Here is a 15,456-nt window from a genome sequence, read left to right as displayed (position 1 = left end):
TTCTGAATGCTTGTTTTTAATGTTTCTGCAATATCCTAAAGTAGATGAAAATGCTGCAGAAAGGCTAGATGACTAATGCAGTTATAAACAAACTTTCGAAACTTTTAATAAAAATAAATAGATTTCAATATACCTCATTAAGGTGTTTGGTATAGAAAATGCAGTTACTAGACTGCAAATGGGTATACTGTATCTCACACAATGTGTTGGTTTGTCAACCTACAATGTTTAGATTACACATATCCACAGTTTAAATTAATTTAGGTTAACCTTATGGTGAAGTTAGAAATAACAGACTAGCTCTCAGTTCAAGAGAAAGGTTGAAGTGGGAAAGAAAAATCAGGCATGATGAAGTAAATTAAACTTTATTCTGCTATATATTTATATTGAGAGCTCACAACAGAGCCCAAATTCTTGGGTATACAATATAGAAAGCAAGAGCAATGAAATCCGAACTCAGACAAATACCAGGAAATCACGAACAGGCTGCAAAATCTGTTTTTCCATTAGTGAAGTTGTAAACACCTGTGCCAGTGGTAAACTACCTATCTACAATCAAACTGCATACAGTTCCAATATACTGATTGCACAGTCTGGATTACTTGAGGAGCGTCCATGAAATCCATCACAGCACCTTGATGTCTGAAAGCAAGACATCTCATACAACAGATGATAGGTTGGAACCTGCAATATAATGCATCTTTTAGGCTTTTGCCTCTGGTGTAGTAGCTCTATTTTAATCCTAAACCGGGAGTTGGGCAATTTCCATTGGTTAAATTAACAGATGACTGTTGAATAGTTAAGTTATTTAGCCCTCAGGTCTCCACCCAGAAATTTTGCAGGCGGGTAGCAGCAGTGAGTGTAGGAGGGGAGGGAATTGGTGTGGGTATCATTTACGTGGGGAGAGAAACTGTGTGAATCTCATTTAGATGCTTATAAAAGATGCACATTTCCACCAGGCCTTTAAAGAACAGAAACCCATCAGTGCAATCTTAAAATTTTAAGAATCGCAAAACTCAACTGAATAAGACGCTGTTCAAAAGTATCAAATTCACTGGTATTTCTGTAATACTGACTACATTGCTCAAGAGAAACTGTATATTGGAGAAGTAAAAATATGAGACTGCTGGTCTTACCATAGATATATTTTTAAATTAACTTTTTCCCCTCAAAGATGAAAATAAAATAACTAAACGTAAGCAGACAAAGATTCATACAAGGGCCTGATTGGCACTAAAATCCCTTTCAAGAAATTACTTAGAATGGACTCTGGTACCTGAAAAAACAGCTTATAAATACAGACAAAGAAAGGACTTGAAACAGAGTCAAAGTTTACCTGACTGTGATATACCAGATCCTGTGTTATCACTCTCAGTTACAAAGTTAATTTCCAATACCAAAGAAACAGCTTTAATCATTTTTTCCATAATTACAAAGGATATAAGTGCAACTTCATCGTCATTTCAGATCGCTGATATCACAGTGGTACCATCCACTACAGAATTCCTGTTGAAGCTTACTTGTCCGAACTTTGCGTGGCCTGCGAAAGCTGGACATGTTTTCGTTCAGTGCATAGATCCTTCGGGAGAACTCCTCAAACTCCCCTAGAACTTGATCATCACATTCCACTGCCACAGCATGGTCCACCGGGATGCAGTAAAGGCTTCTAACTGATCTCCGGTGCTAAATCACTGTTGCTTCCATCCCAATTATTTCCTCTGCCTGCTCGACAGTGCAACAAAGATCAGTGCTGAGGGAGGATGGAACTCACATGGCTGCTCGCTGCTTGCACTGCCAGTGCATTCACTAGGCAGAAATGTTCCATTTATTGCACTAATATGTCCCAGGAAAGACTCCTGCTGGTCTTGGACATTATTGAGACTCCCATTTTCTGCATTTAAATTGTCACACAAATCCTCTCCTTTTTGTTGGTTTCTTTTGAGAAGTCCAAGGAGGTATCTAAGGATGAGGTTAGAGATCCAGATTTTTTATCTGACTCTTCTATAGGGGCTGCAATGGCAACAGGCTGTGCTAATGCAGAGTTATAACTAGGAGGGGGGTTTTGTACTGTAGTCTTTCATTCTCTGAGCTGGTTCGTTTCCGGTGTCCCTTATCTGGAGAAGGAGGCCCAGTAGATAAACCAACATCCAAGCCCCCGAAGGTAGAACTTTGTCTCTTTGGAACAGGATTGCACTAGAATATGATGCGATCGCTATAAAAAAAAGAAAAAATGACAAATCATCATTCAGTGTGTGATCACAGCACGAGAGGTTACAGTCAGAAGAGCATCATTTCAGGGCTATGACAAATGAATTACTACTGAGCTCAAACAACCTATTAGTTGAGGACTTCTAGAGCAAGACCAGCAAGTTTGGTCCTAGAATGTTGGCACCCCAAAATGTATACTTAATGCTGTACACTGTAGAAGCCATCCCATGTTACAACTTCACTGACGAAACTAAAAGCTAGCTGGGGTGTATGTAGAAAACTCCCACTGTCTAAATGTCAACCAACCATCATGTTACACTGATTCATATAATTACCTTAAAGTTTTCATTATCATGAAATCCTTCAATAAGCAATCACTGCAGTTGCAAGCACTATTTCGAGTAGAAGCTCCCAAAAGTATGGCCTACTGTGAGATTTCAGGAGGTATTGCACAGGATCTTGACTTATAAAATTAACTCGTGCTAGTAGTATAAGGGCTTGTAAACACTACAGAGAAACTATGGCCATCAGAACTCTTTAAATACTGTTGTGTAGCAAAAGCCAGCATTAGTTCCTGACCAGCAAAGACAGAAATGAGTAGTGGTGAGCCACACGATCGATTAAAATCAGTTACTCCACAGTAAGTTTTTGAAAGTGATTTGTAAAATACTTCAAATGCTCCAATTATCTGTATTTATTTTTTACATTAAATGAACGTTAGCAACACAGCCTTCACAAGCAAATTTATGATAGCAATAAGCAATATGGCAGTGGTTAATAGTGGGAACGCTGCCCATGAGGAAACTGAAGTCAGCGACTCAGTTCATATTTGTTGGCAAAAAGACATTCTTTGGTAAATTGTTTGATTACTACAGCTCTTGGGATATAGAGAACACATTTCACTTCCAAGTAACCAATTCCAATACAGCCATTACCAATCCCCTGAACAACTCAATCCCCTAACATTGTTGGCACATGTGGTCTCCAAAAATCAGTCAAGTTTGAACAATACTCCCCTTTCCATTCAAGGGCTGATGCACTTTGTTACTTCCATGCGTACTGTGGAGAATATACAGCACTTTTCACTTGAACTCAAGTTGCTTTACAAAGAAAAGTAAGAATCTCAACTTGGGGAAAATGTGGCACGGATGAGAAAAATTACTTGTCCAAAGCATAAAGAGTCAGTGACAGAGCTGGGAACAAAACCCATGTTTCCCAATTCCCAGGCCAGTGCCTTATCTTCCGGACCTCAATGCTGCTTCAGGCCTCCCTTACAGCAAGCTTTTTTTGAACGCACCTTTCATTAAGTTTCCATTTATAAACTTTTTACAAACAGTTAATAAATGAATAGATGTTATAAATATCTTAGAGTAACATGTTCTAGAGGGTTTCAGCACACCTAGGGGATGGCAATTATAGATGATCATAAGCAATCCCTACTGACATGGTGGACTCCAACAATTAGCCATTTTTTAAAACGCCAACCATTTAACAACCCTTTATATTATCGATTTGTAAATGGGACCCTTCATACCAAGTGCAACCCCTTTTTTTAAAAAAAAAAAATGATGAAGACTGCCATCAGGCTGTATATTTTAGTCCAGTATACAAGGGGTAGTCTGCTCCATCTTTTTTGTTACTCCTTTAGCTTTGGATTCAGTAAACCACCACCAATACACCAATACACCACCAAATACTAAGTATAAGATATTAGGTTCCTCAAATCCTAATAAGTTGTCCTTTCCTTCATTTCCTCTGGGTTTGCTGAGCCTTCCCTGTGAGATGTGAGCCTTAGTCTGAGAAACAAAGGAACAGAGGGGAAGAATGGACTGCTGTGTTTTCAGGAAGTTTCACGCCGCCCATTTAAAAAAATAGTCAAATAGTTTTTATGTAAAGCATTTGCTCTGCACGAAGCTATAACATGTTTTATGGCTAAGTTACATATCTTAGAGATTTACTCTGAGCCCTGAGGGTTTATGAAGACTCTCAAGGCCAGCCACATTTCTTAAAGCATTCCTTGGCAAACTGTTTGGAGCTGACGGAAAGGGGCATGTCATTCTGAAGTTGTTTATGTGAAGTAATATTCTCATCTAATAAATAAATAGCTATAAAAGACAGTCACATCTGACTGCTCATTCACTATTTAACTGCAAGGGTCTGTCTGGTCATTTAAGAAATAGAAGCTACTCTTTAGTATAAAATGAAAGCTTATGTATGATAAATGAGACAATACTGTCTGCCTGTTTCTAGATATACTGGATAGCTACATGGTAGAAAAAATTATTTCCTTCATGCATCTGGTGAATGGTCCCTTCTTAAGAAGTTGCATCCTTTCCCCAACAGATCTAGTAGCACACACCACTTGACCTGACTGAGGGGGGAAGTTTGAACTCTGAATGATGGCTGCCCAGTGAGGAGCTGAGCAGAAGAGAACCAATGCCCCACCTGAAGTGCAGAGCACAGGGAAATAGACTTTCCTAGTCTGCTGCCACTGCCATGAGCGTTGCTGGAAGAAGCCCATCTGTCTGTTGGAAAGAAGAGGTAGACAGAGCCTAGCCTTCTCCCATCAGTCTTGGTGCTGAACCAGAGCTTCACAATTGCAGCACCATTTGCTTAGTGAAGCAAGAATTTGGGTACAGCTACACTTGTGGCACTTTGTCATCTGGTTGCCCTACAAGGAGTGTATGGCATCTGTCTTCAGCAGAATCAGAAGTTGAACAGAAGAAAATGTAGGAGCCAGTCCTGTACAGGGAACTCACTCAGCTGCGTGGGGAGAAGAGACATGGAAGGGAGTGATTTGTCACCCAGTCTAACAGTTCAAACTGCAGAAAGAAACCCACTAGTCCAGACCATCAAAAGCATTGGGGCAGGACCAAGAATATGTGCACCATTATTGACACAGCCCAAGAGTATGCCATGTGACTCAAAGCACAAACTGCACATGGCTTATAATCTCACTTCACAAAGGGCAAAAAACCCCGCAACAATGTTCCAAATTATTTGTGCAGTCTGGACGAAGAGTGGCCATTGTGTAGAATGGGCTTTTCACGTCTTGAACTATTTGATAAGTCTGCCTTCTCCATCACTCAATATATACACAACCTATTTTAAATGGTAATGTTTAAAAAAAAACATGCCAGAGGAGGGGAAAAAAATCATTCATATGCAGCCCAGCACTAATCCTTTCAACCTCAAGCGCAAATCTTATTCCTCCTCCCCACAAAAAGGTAGGCCACTCCATTAATTAATTCCAACATTAATTTATTCTGTAAATTCAAAGATGAATCATTCTCCTTGGGTTCTATAACAATGTCAGGGTCAACAGTCAAACAGAATCTCTTCCTGCTAGTTGGAACCCCAGGAGAACCACATTGTCCAAAGAAGGAAAAGAAAATACTGCTTCAGACCAAAAAGAGCTAGACCAGCAATTGTGGAACTAAGCCAAAATATTCAAACAAATAAGGCATGCCTCTACAGCAGAAGGAAAAAACATGGCAAGATAGGCATATATTTTAGAAAACTTGTTCGTGATAGGACACAATGATGGCAGCTGCATAAACAGACATGTCACATTAACTATATTGCAGACATTTAGTGAAAAAAGGGTCAAAAACAAGTTAATAAAACCCGAGAAAGTTTTCTGGGTTTGTTTCTTTTTAAAAACGATGGAACACATTTATAAGACAAGACTTTTTCATTGACACGTTATGGGTTGATGCGATAAAAAAGGTGTTCATGCGGCAAAAATAAGTAACTTCCTTTCCTTGCAAGTAGATCAAGTGTGCAAATAGAGATGTACACTAAATGATCCTAACAGTCTAATGCAGCAGCAATGCAAAATTAATTTCTAATGTTACAAAGTTACTTCTCATTTTTTTAGAATTTGAGTATGGACCGGCTGCTGTAGCTTCTCTAGGTCTACAGGAAAGTCATGTCTGGCCATATTTCTTGAACAGTAAACAGAAGAACTAATGCACTGTATTGGAACACTTTTATAATGCTCAAAATTATGGGAGGGGCCACAGTACATAAGATGACAGTCCCTCCTCCTCAACAGTTTACAATTTAAGGCCCTGATCCTGCAATCAGATTAATCAAGGCAGAATCTTAAGCCACTCTGCTGAAGCCAATGGGAATCTACCCATATGAATCTGATTGTAGGAGCAGGTCTAACTTCAGATATGACAAAAATCAGAGCTGGGAAGTTGGGAGAGGGGTTACAGAGAGAATTGCTAAGTTATTTGGCATTTGCTACTGTTCACCACACTAACAGTTAATGTAAATAAAATAGGGCTTACATTTAGAAGAGTTTACAGATATTAAATTGCTCTAAGCAGGAAATCAACTTGATCATTCTGCTGCAGGACATTCATCCCATCTGGAGTCAGCAGAACAATGAAAAAAGGGCTAAGTGTACTGCTGTTCTAGGAACATGATGTGCATCAAGGAGGTTGGTGGGAGAAGGATCAATGAACTGTATTCACAAAATGATGATCAGAGTGGAGACTGGGGGCAAACAGTATAATAAACTGAAGCCACAAGCCAGGTGTTTCAATTGTAAGCTCCTTGGGGCAGGGCTGTGTCCCTATACTTCTGGTTCAATAATTAAAATAAAGGTACTATACTTCCCTATTCCGCTCTGGATTCAGACTGGCCATAGGCTAAATGAAACATACAAATTTAGGGAACATACAGGAGCAAATAGCTAAATAAAACAAATAGGACAATTAAGGGCCAAAATCCACAACTAGAATAATTATAAAAAAGTGTTGGAAAAATACCATGCGAGTATTCTCACTGCAACAAGTTTAGGACAAATTCATCCCTGGTGTAATTCCACTGAAGTCAGGGATTCATTTGCCCCCCCCCCTTTTTTTTTTTTAATAAAGGCCCATCAGAGCCCACGTACTTATATTTTCCTTTGACTCCAGTTTTCTATTATATTACCCCAATCACACCAATGGCTTAGCATTTTGTTTTACTTTGCAATGGTTAGAACTTACGTTTAAGTGTATTTATAGTATTCTACAATCATAACCCAAGAGAAAGCACAAGAACTTGAAGATTGATTCTTTTCTACAACCTTAAATATGTACTGGCATCTAGAGATGAGTATATACAAGTTACTTCCTACAAAATCAGTACAAATTAAGTGTGATGGTGAGGGATTGTACAGTATATGCCTTCCCTTAACTGGATGGTGTGACTTATGGTCTTCCATTCTAAGCCTTCAATATTTCCCCATGGATGGCAAACAATATCTGACTAGATTGTGGATTTTAAACAAACAGCGGGTTATTTAGTTTTGCAACCAATTAAATAATGTACTCCGTTAGCAAGCTAAAGCTAATTGGCAGAGGATTTTTTTTTAAAAAGTTACTTCAGAAGATGTGAAATTCGTTTGTCTAGCAGCTATGGAGACAGATGTGTATCTACCCAATTGGTGGCAGTGCAAGACTTCCCAGGCTGCCCTGCTAAGGTACAACCCTGACGAAAACTGTTTCTAAGGACAAGTTAGTTCAGCTTCCAATGCCAGTTATTTGGCTCATCTTCTGAGACTGTAAACAGATGTGGACCCCTGTCCACTAGGAATGGTCTGAGACCAGAGAAGTATACGAAATGATTTGGTAAATTGCCATCAGACCATAATGACTTTCAGTCATCAACTTGGACCAGACTGGAGTCAGTGACATATGGGGCAAAATGAAATGCTATTATGAAGTGGAATTTATAAATAAAAATTGGGAAAACTGACATTTACTGAGCATTATAGATAAGCATATTACATCAGTGACAGAATCTGAATGTTCCAATTGTGTCTGGATTTCAAAAAGCCAAATCATAATGCGCCTTTAAGCCTTACAACACACAGTTACTTCACTAGCAGCTCAAAATAAAGCAGTTTCCTTTGAAGTCTGTTTAGAGGGTTCTCTCTTCACTCATTGCTGGTAATACCTTTTGACACCCTTAGAAGCACCTATTGTGCAAGAGACAGGAATTCTGCTGTGCAGCAATCTGTGAGTTCAGAGAGATTTTTTTAAAATCTACTATATTTCAAAGTATTTTTTTTTCCAGTCAAGAGATGCGAATTGTGATCTGTTCACTGCTTTATTGTTTAAAAAATTCTTTCAATTAGATTCACTTGTGATTATTTATTCTATCTGTAACAGGCTCTCAAACAATAATGTATTATGAAGACAGAATACAATTCACAGTCTCAAGTATGTATCTTTCCCTCCCTACGAAATGTTTCCTCTGAGGAACATTACTAGATCACAGCTGGTCAAAATACTAAATCCTGATTGTCTGGCCAGAAGCCAAAATCCACAGCTACACTCTACGGTATGAGAATACTTTAAAAAAATAACTTAAACACCATTTGATTTTTTTTTGGTTGCAAACTATGACCTCATGGTAATAAGAACGCTAACTGAAGGTGTTTAAGTTGGTTTATAGCCATCTGAAATATTTGAAACTCCAGGCACAGCTCTAAGCCAATATCGCGTCAACTGTGCTAAAAAGCAATAATAGTTTCTCACCTTCTTAAAGATTACTGCTTAAATAATGCACAATAATTACAGAGCTGCAAAAGGTGCCAAAAGAAGGATGCCAATATGCAGTTAAGGTGAAATTGTGTCTTTTGGCAGCTAGAAATTCTAACAACTTTTTTAAAAGTTCATAAATTAAGCTACCAGAGTTTTCTAAGCTCAGTAACTTCAGTTTTACTTTTCTCCTTGCATCAGGCAGTATGAAAAAAAAAAAGCAATATTAAGAAGAAATGGTTACCAATTGGTTCTGCAACTGCTGTTCTTTGAGATGTGTTGCAGACATCCATTCCACTTCAGGTGTGTAAGTGCCTGGGGCCCAGTTGTTAGAGATTTTTCCCTCAATGATACCTGTTGGGACGATGCACGAGTCTTCTGCTGCATCGTGCTGCTAGGTGACAGTATAAAGGGCAGAGCTGCCACCACCTTTCCTCAGTTCCTTCTCACTAGAAAGACTCTGATAAAGGAGGCAAAGGAGAATGGGTTTTGAAATGGACACGTGCAACACTCCTTGAAGAACAAGAGTTATAGAACAGATTAGTAACTCTTCAAGTGATTGCACATGTCCATTCCACTTCAGGTGACTCAAACAGCTTGATCTGCTGGTGGAATTGTAGCCTACCTAAAAAAAGACAAAGACCACAGGTCCTCCTTGGCGTCATCTCTAAACTGTTGAGAGATGACATAATGTGAGGCAAAGGTATGCACTGAGGACCAAGCTTCTACTTTGCAAATGTCCAGAATGGGTACTTGGGCCAGAAAGGCTGTAGAGGCTGCATGTGCCCTCACTCAATATGCTACGACACTGTTCGGAGGGGTTACATTGACCAAGTTGTAGCACCAACTGATGAACAGAAGATCCAGGACAGATTCTTTGAGCAGAGACTCGACAGCACTTTAGTGTGTGGGAATTGCAGATTATATGAAAATGACCCAAATGGTTTAGTCCTGTTCAAGTAAAATGCCAATGGTCTCCTAATACCATTCTAGAATGTGTGAAGTTCCTCATCCTTATGAGCACGAGGTTTAGTGAAGAAAGTTGGTTAATAGATAGCCTGATTAATATAGAAGTGAGACATCAATTTGGAAAGGAACTTTGGATGAAGGTGTAGGTACACCTAGTCCTTGAAGAAGGCAGTATACAGAAGTTTAGACACTAGAGCTCATAATTCACCCACTCTCCTGGCTGATATAACTCATCAAAAAAGCTACATTCACTGAGAGGGGGAGTAATGAACAAGTGGCTAAACATTCAAAAGGAGAAGCCACTAACTTTGTTAACACCAGGTTTAAATCCCAAGGGGGGGTGGGGATCCTCCACTTGGGGATACAACCGGCCCAAACCCTTTAGAAATCTGATTGTCATAGGATTGGAGAAAAGTGATCGACAGGTGAAAAGCTGAGATAAGTGCTACGTGGACTTCAGTGAAACAAATGGCAAGACCTGTCTGTTTCAGATATAACAAATAGTCCAACACATGATGGATTAGAGCCCAGAGTAGAGAAACACCTTTTTCCAGGAACCAGACAGGGAATCTTTTCCACTTCAACAATTAAGTATATTTAGAAGGTTTTCTACTATTTAAAAGTATGTCCAGAACCACCTTTGAATAGATCTCTTCCTGAGGAGTCAGCCGTGGAGTATCCAGGCTCTCAGAAAATGGCCTGCAGACTGGAGTACAGGATGTGACTGGTCCTGAGAGATCAGCTCTGGATCCAGTAGTAGTGTCAATGGAGCTCCAACTGAAAGGGTCAGCAGAGTGGAAAACCAATATTGCTAAGGTCACGCTGGAACTATGAGCATGACTTAAACATGGTACTGCCTGATCTTCAACACTAGGGAGGGATGGGTCTGGAGGAAATGAGTACAGGAGCTTGACTATCAGGGTAACAGGAAAGCATCCATCACAGACCCTGGGCTGTGATCTGCTCAGGAACAAATGTGATGACACGTCTCACATAGACTTGTTCGCAGCAAAAATCAAACAGGGAGTCCCCCCACTGCTAAAAATGAATCTGGGAACATCTGGTTAGAGCAACCATTTGTGGTGACTGGTGAAGGATTTGCTTAACTGGTCTGTCAGACTGTTCTGCACACTGTGAAGGTGAGAAGCTTTGTGGTGGATTGACCTGGCGATGAAAAAAATCCCACAGCCTCATTACCTCCTGGCACAGCAAAGCTGACCAGGCCCCACCTTGTCTGTTCAGAGAACATGGCTGTTGTCTTGCCTATAAGCACGAGCAAATTTCTTCCCTTGATATAGGGAAGGAAAGCTTGACAAGGTAGCCAGATGGTTCTCTTCTCTGACATTTACATGAACAGTCAAGCGTGGGCAGAACATAAACTTGGTGCCTGCAGGGACTCCTAGTGCGCGACCCCCTCTACCCCAACCAAGGGTAGAAGCATCTGACTAGAATGAAAGATGGCTGACCAGGAGCAAATGGAAAACCCATTGGAAAGTTCTGTCCACCAACCCAGAAAGGCTAAGATTTGTGCTCGTAATCAAACCAACATGCCTAAAGGATGAGTAATTGTTGTGTACATCACTAGCCGCCCTTGCAGTTTTCTGACATGGAGACTGGCACGTCGAACCATTAAGTGAGAGAAGTCATATGCCCTAGGAGGCAGAGGCAATTATGAACTATTGTGATAGTTCAATTGGCCCTGAGGCTCAATCAAAACAGAAAGAATACTTCTGATAAGATGTAGATATGCTTGGTACCTGTTCTGAATGGGAAAGTCCAAGGGTGGCAACAGGGCTGCCTTCATCAGCAGGAAGTTAAGCCTAGCCTCCCTGTCATTTTTGGTTTTAGGCTTAAAGTCTTTCCAAATTAGACACCAATTGCGGATGAGAGTCTCTCCAAGAAACTTCAGGCAACTGGAGTATGCGTCATTCACTGGCATCACTGTCTTGCAGAAGTGGCAAACCTTGAATACTGACGACTGAGCTGTGCCCCGGTACCTAGTAACTGGAACCAAAGTTTTCGAAAAGACACTTAAAAGAAAACTTCTCTAACACTATAACTACTAAGCCAGTACAAACAAGTATGAACTATATTCAAATAGAAGGAAACTTGTGATAGCAAGACAAGATGCTCCACAACGGTCTTGGGTGAAAAGAAGTAAATGAGGTTGGTGGTGGTTCCACCCTTTCTATCAGGGGCTCTCAACCTTTTCTTTCTGATGCTCCCCACCAACATGCTATAAAAGCTCCATGGACCAGCTGTGCCACAACTATGTTTTTCTGCATATAAAAGCCAAGGCCGGTGTTAGGGGGGTAGCAAGGAGGGCAATTGCCTGGGATCCCATGCCACAGGGGGCAGCATGATGCTAAGTTGCTCAGGCTTCGGCTTCAGCCCCTGGTGGTGGGGCTCAGGGCCCCAGACTGCAGTACCATGCAGTGGGGCTTTGTCTTTCTGCCCGGAGCCCTAGTTAGTCTGATGCCAGCCATACTTGGCGGACATCCTGAAAGCTGCCCGCAGCCCCCCAGGGGGCCCCAGATCCCTGGTTGAGAACCACTGCTTTATATATCATTGCACAGCAGCATGAAGCTTATCAGCAGTATCAGCACAGAGGAGAGAAGAACTACTTCTCATGTCTTGCTTACAAAACTCCTGTTAATACATCCCAGAACGTTTGCTTTTTTTGAAGCAGTGTTACAATACTGACTCATTTAGCTCGTGATTCACTATGATCCCCAGATCCCTTTCTGCAGTCATTTACCATTTTTTGTGTGTGCAACGGATTGTTCCTTCCCAAGTGGAGCACCTTGCATTTGTCCTTACTGAATTTCATCCTATTTCCTTCAGATCATTTCTCCAGTTTTTCCAGATCATTTTTGAATTTAATCCTGACCTCCAAAGCACTTGCAACCCCTCCCAGCTTGGTATCATTTTAAGAAACCAAAACAATACAGATCTCACCAGGCAAAGAGATCCAGCAGAAACACAACAGGAAAATTAAACCCTGATGCAAAGACACATCTCTAATAGGGCCAAAGGGAGTCTCAGGGTTCTGAGCTGAAGAATGGATTCTGTGAAACAGAGTGTGACGTGGTGCCAGCCCGGCACTGGCCCTGAGAGGGTTAAAACCAGCCTGGAGAGGCTCAGCAGCAGGCAGCCAAAGGAGTGGCTGCAGGGGAAACAGTCAATTAGGGCAGCGGCTGGACCAGCCAATCAGGGCCCAGCTGGCCCATATAAAAGGAAGCCACAGACCAGAGCAAGTTAGTCTGCTGCAGGGAGCCCTAGGGAGATGACTGGCTTCTTAGAGGGCTACAGAGGGGCCAGCACCAGGGAAGAGCAGATGCTAGCAGGGGACCGGGGGCTAGGGAGAGCTGCTGGCCAGCTGCCAGGGTTTGCAGTCTCGAGGCCCTGGGAAGAGTGCAAAGGAGCTGGAGCCAGAGGCAGGGGCAGAAGGAACTGAGGCTACGGGAAAGTGGCCCAGGGAACAGAGACAGTGAGCTGGAAGGAAGAGGCAGTAGGAAGTTGCTGTTTCCAGGGTCCCTGGGTTGGGGCCCACAGTAGTGGGCAGGCCTAGGCCCTTCCCACACTAGCTGCTGAAGAAGCATCCCGACTGGGGACTGCCAAGACGCAGCAAGGAGTGGCTGGACTCTTGCTGGAGAAGTTCCCGGAAGTGGCCGGGGGGGGGAGGGGAAGAAGCGGATGGTGACATGGCCAGAGGGCTGTGCATGGAGCAGATGCCGAGAGAAAGGAGCTGTAACGAGTCTGCAGGCGGAGGTGAGGACAGGAGAGCCACCATCACCTGAGGGCACACCCACTGAGCTAATTCTCGAAACACCTAGCAGGAGGTGCCAGTGTGGTGAGTGACCCCCTGATGCAGAGTATCAGAAAGGTACTTGAAGCAGGTACTCTCAATGAGCGATTGCCAAACTAATTTGGATACAAAGCTAAAACGAGGAGGCTCTTCCACAGCCTAGTTCAAAAATTTTTTTTTTTTTTTTTTTTAAGGGACAGCAGGTTATTTTCAAATCCAAACTGAGCAACTTCATTTCACAAGATCAATTATTTCAATATTGTCATTTAAAGTATCCCATCATTTCTATGGCACCAAGGGATTCAGTGAGGTTGGCAGCTGAGTGCACGCTCAGCTGAGTGCCAACACAAGAAGCATTGAGAAAGTTCATATCACACCCATGACTAAAAGGAGAAGCAGAAGAGCCCATAAAATTAGGAGGGATGTAACAAACTATCCACAAAGTAGTTAAAGAAGCTCACAGAAAGGCCAGGAGTAGGGAGACAAGCAAACAGCATACAGTACCTGAATCTTAACAGGAAGACAATCAATGTTCAAGCCAAAAGGTGCAAGTCTACCCTAGTGGTCATTTAAGGGTATGTCAACACTTAAAATGCTACAGCAGCACAACTGCACTGCTGTAATACTTCAGAGTAGACCCTCACTACAGTGACAGGTCAGGTTTGCCCATCACTGCAGTTAATCCACCGCCCCAAGAGGTGTCAGCTAGGTTGACAGAAGAATTCTTCTTTCGACCTAGTGAGGTCTACACCTGGGGTTAAGTTGGCTTAACTGCATATCTCAGGGGGGGTGGATTTTTTCCGATGTACATTTTCAGTGTTGACCAGCCCTAAGGTTGATTTAACAAAAATGTATAAAACATGCAGGACTGCATCGAAATGTGGAAGACAGATGCTAACAGACAATAAGTGCTCAGAACATGGAATATTCATATGCCATAAGGTGACAGGAGGACTCAGTGTAATTTATGAATCAGATTAATCACAAAACATTCTACACATAAGAAATTCCCAGGCTGAAGGGCGCCCAAAGAATGCAGACTTCTAGCAGCACTGGTTGCCCAATAAAAATCCTATAAAAATATGGAAGTGGGCTAGCCTGCTAAACTCATCCCACTGGTACAACTATCTTAATAAACCAAATGGAGTTTATGATGTATGTGAATCATATACTGTAAATATTAATGTAATTATTTAGACTGTCAGCTGTTTGGGACAGGGACATCTTATGGGTTTGGACAGCGCCCAGTACAACGGGGCCCTGATAAATGACCTAGGTTCCTAGGTATTACCTCAACACCACCACCATTTATACCCTAAATAGCTTGTCAGTGATTCATGTTAATTTGCATTCCCAGACTGTGCCATACAGAGAGTGTGTAGTTTTGCTAAGACAGCCACCACCAGCTTTTATTTTTCTTTTGAATATAACAATGTATAATGTGGACGTGTCTAGTGGTTAGATCATGACCTCTGGACAAGGCAGGCCTTGCAGGCAGACAGTTATAGTAACTTCCCTGGTTGGCAACCTCCAGGGGCACCAAACATCCAGGGGGGCCACATTGCTCAGCTATCTTTGGCTGGTTTTCTTTTTCCCTTCGCTACAACTCTGCCTTATTTGTTTTTGGTGCTTGGTTGCTCCGTGGCAGGGGACAGGGCAGCACTAAAAGTGTTTTTCAGCAGGTTACCCTCCCTCTGTGTATTCCACTGTATCATCATGGACTTCTCAGGCTAATCAACTTAACAGTGACCCAGGGATAATGTCTACCTCAGAAGAGCGAGGAAGTCGGATTGCTGTCTAAAGCAGTTTGACCTTCAGATGAAAGGCATCATAAGTGCCAAATACATATATATTTAAAAAGTAGTCAAATAGTAACACACACGCGCGCGCACACACACTTCTACTTATAAAACCAATTAAAATGCAAAG

General features: G+C 41.8%; 1 protein-coding gene across 1 annotated transcript in view; it reads right to left on the bottom strand.

The window, feature by feature from the left end:
• Window positions 1-346: 346 nt before the first annotated feature.
• UVRAG (UV radiation resistance associated) overlaps window positions 347-15,456 on the bottom strand; it is a 161,972-nt gene continuing 146,862 nt past the window's right edge. Inside the window, 6 exon segments of the mRNA XM_038403606.2 lie at window positions 347-1,658; window positions 1,661-1,688; window positions 1,690-1,754; window positions 1,757-1,919; window positions 1,922-2,061; window positions 2,064-2,212. Of these exon segments, the coding sequence (XP_038259534.2) occupies window positions 1,459-1,658; window positions 1,661-1,688; window positions 1,690-1,754; window positions 1,757-1,919; window positions 1,922-2,061; window positions 2,064-2,212 (745 nt within the window). The 3' untranslated portion in view covers window positions 347-1,458.

This window comes from Dermochelys coriacea, chromosome 1, assembly GCF_009764565.3.
Source record: "Dermochelys coriacea isolate rDerCor1 chromosome 1, rDerCor1.pri.v4, whole genome shotgun sequence".
NCBI classification, from domain to species: domain Eukaryota; kingdom Metazoa; phylum Chordata; order Testudines; family Dermochelyidae; genus Dermochelys; species Dermochelys coriacea.
Note: the sequence above shows the minus strand (reverse complement) of the source record. Positions and strands in the feature narration are given on the sequence as shown.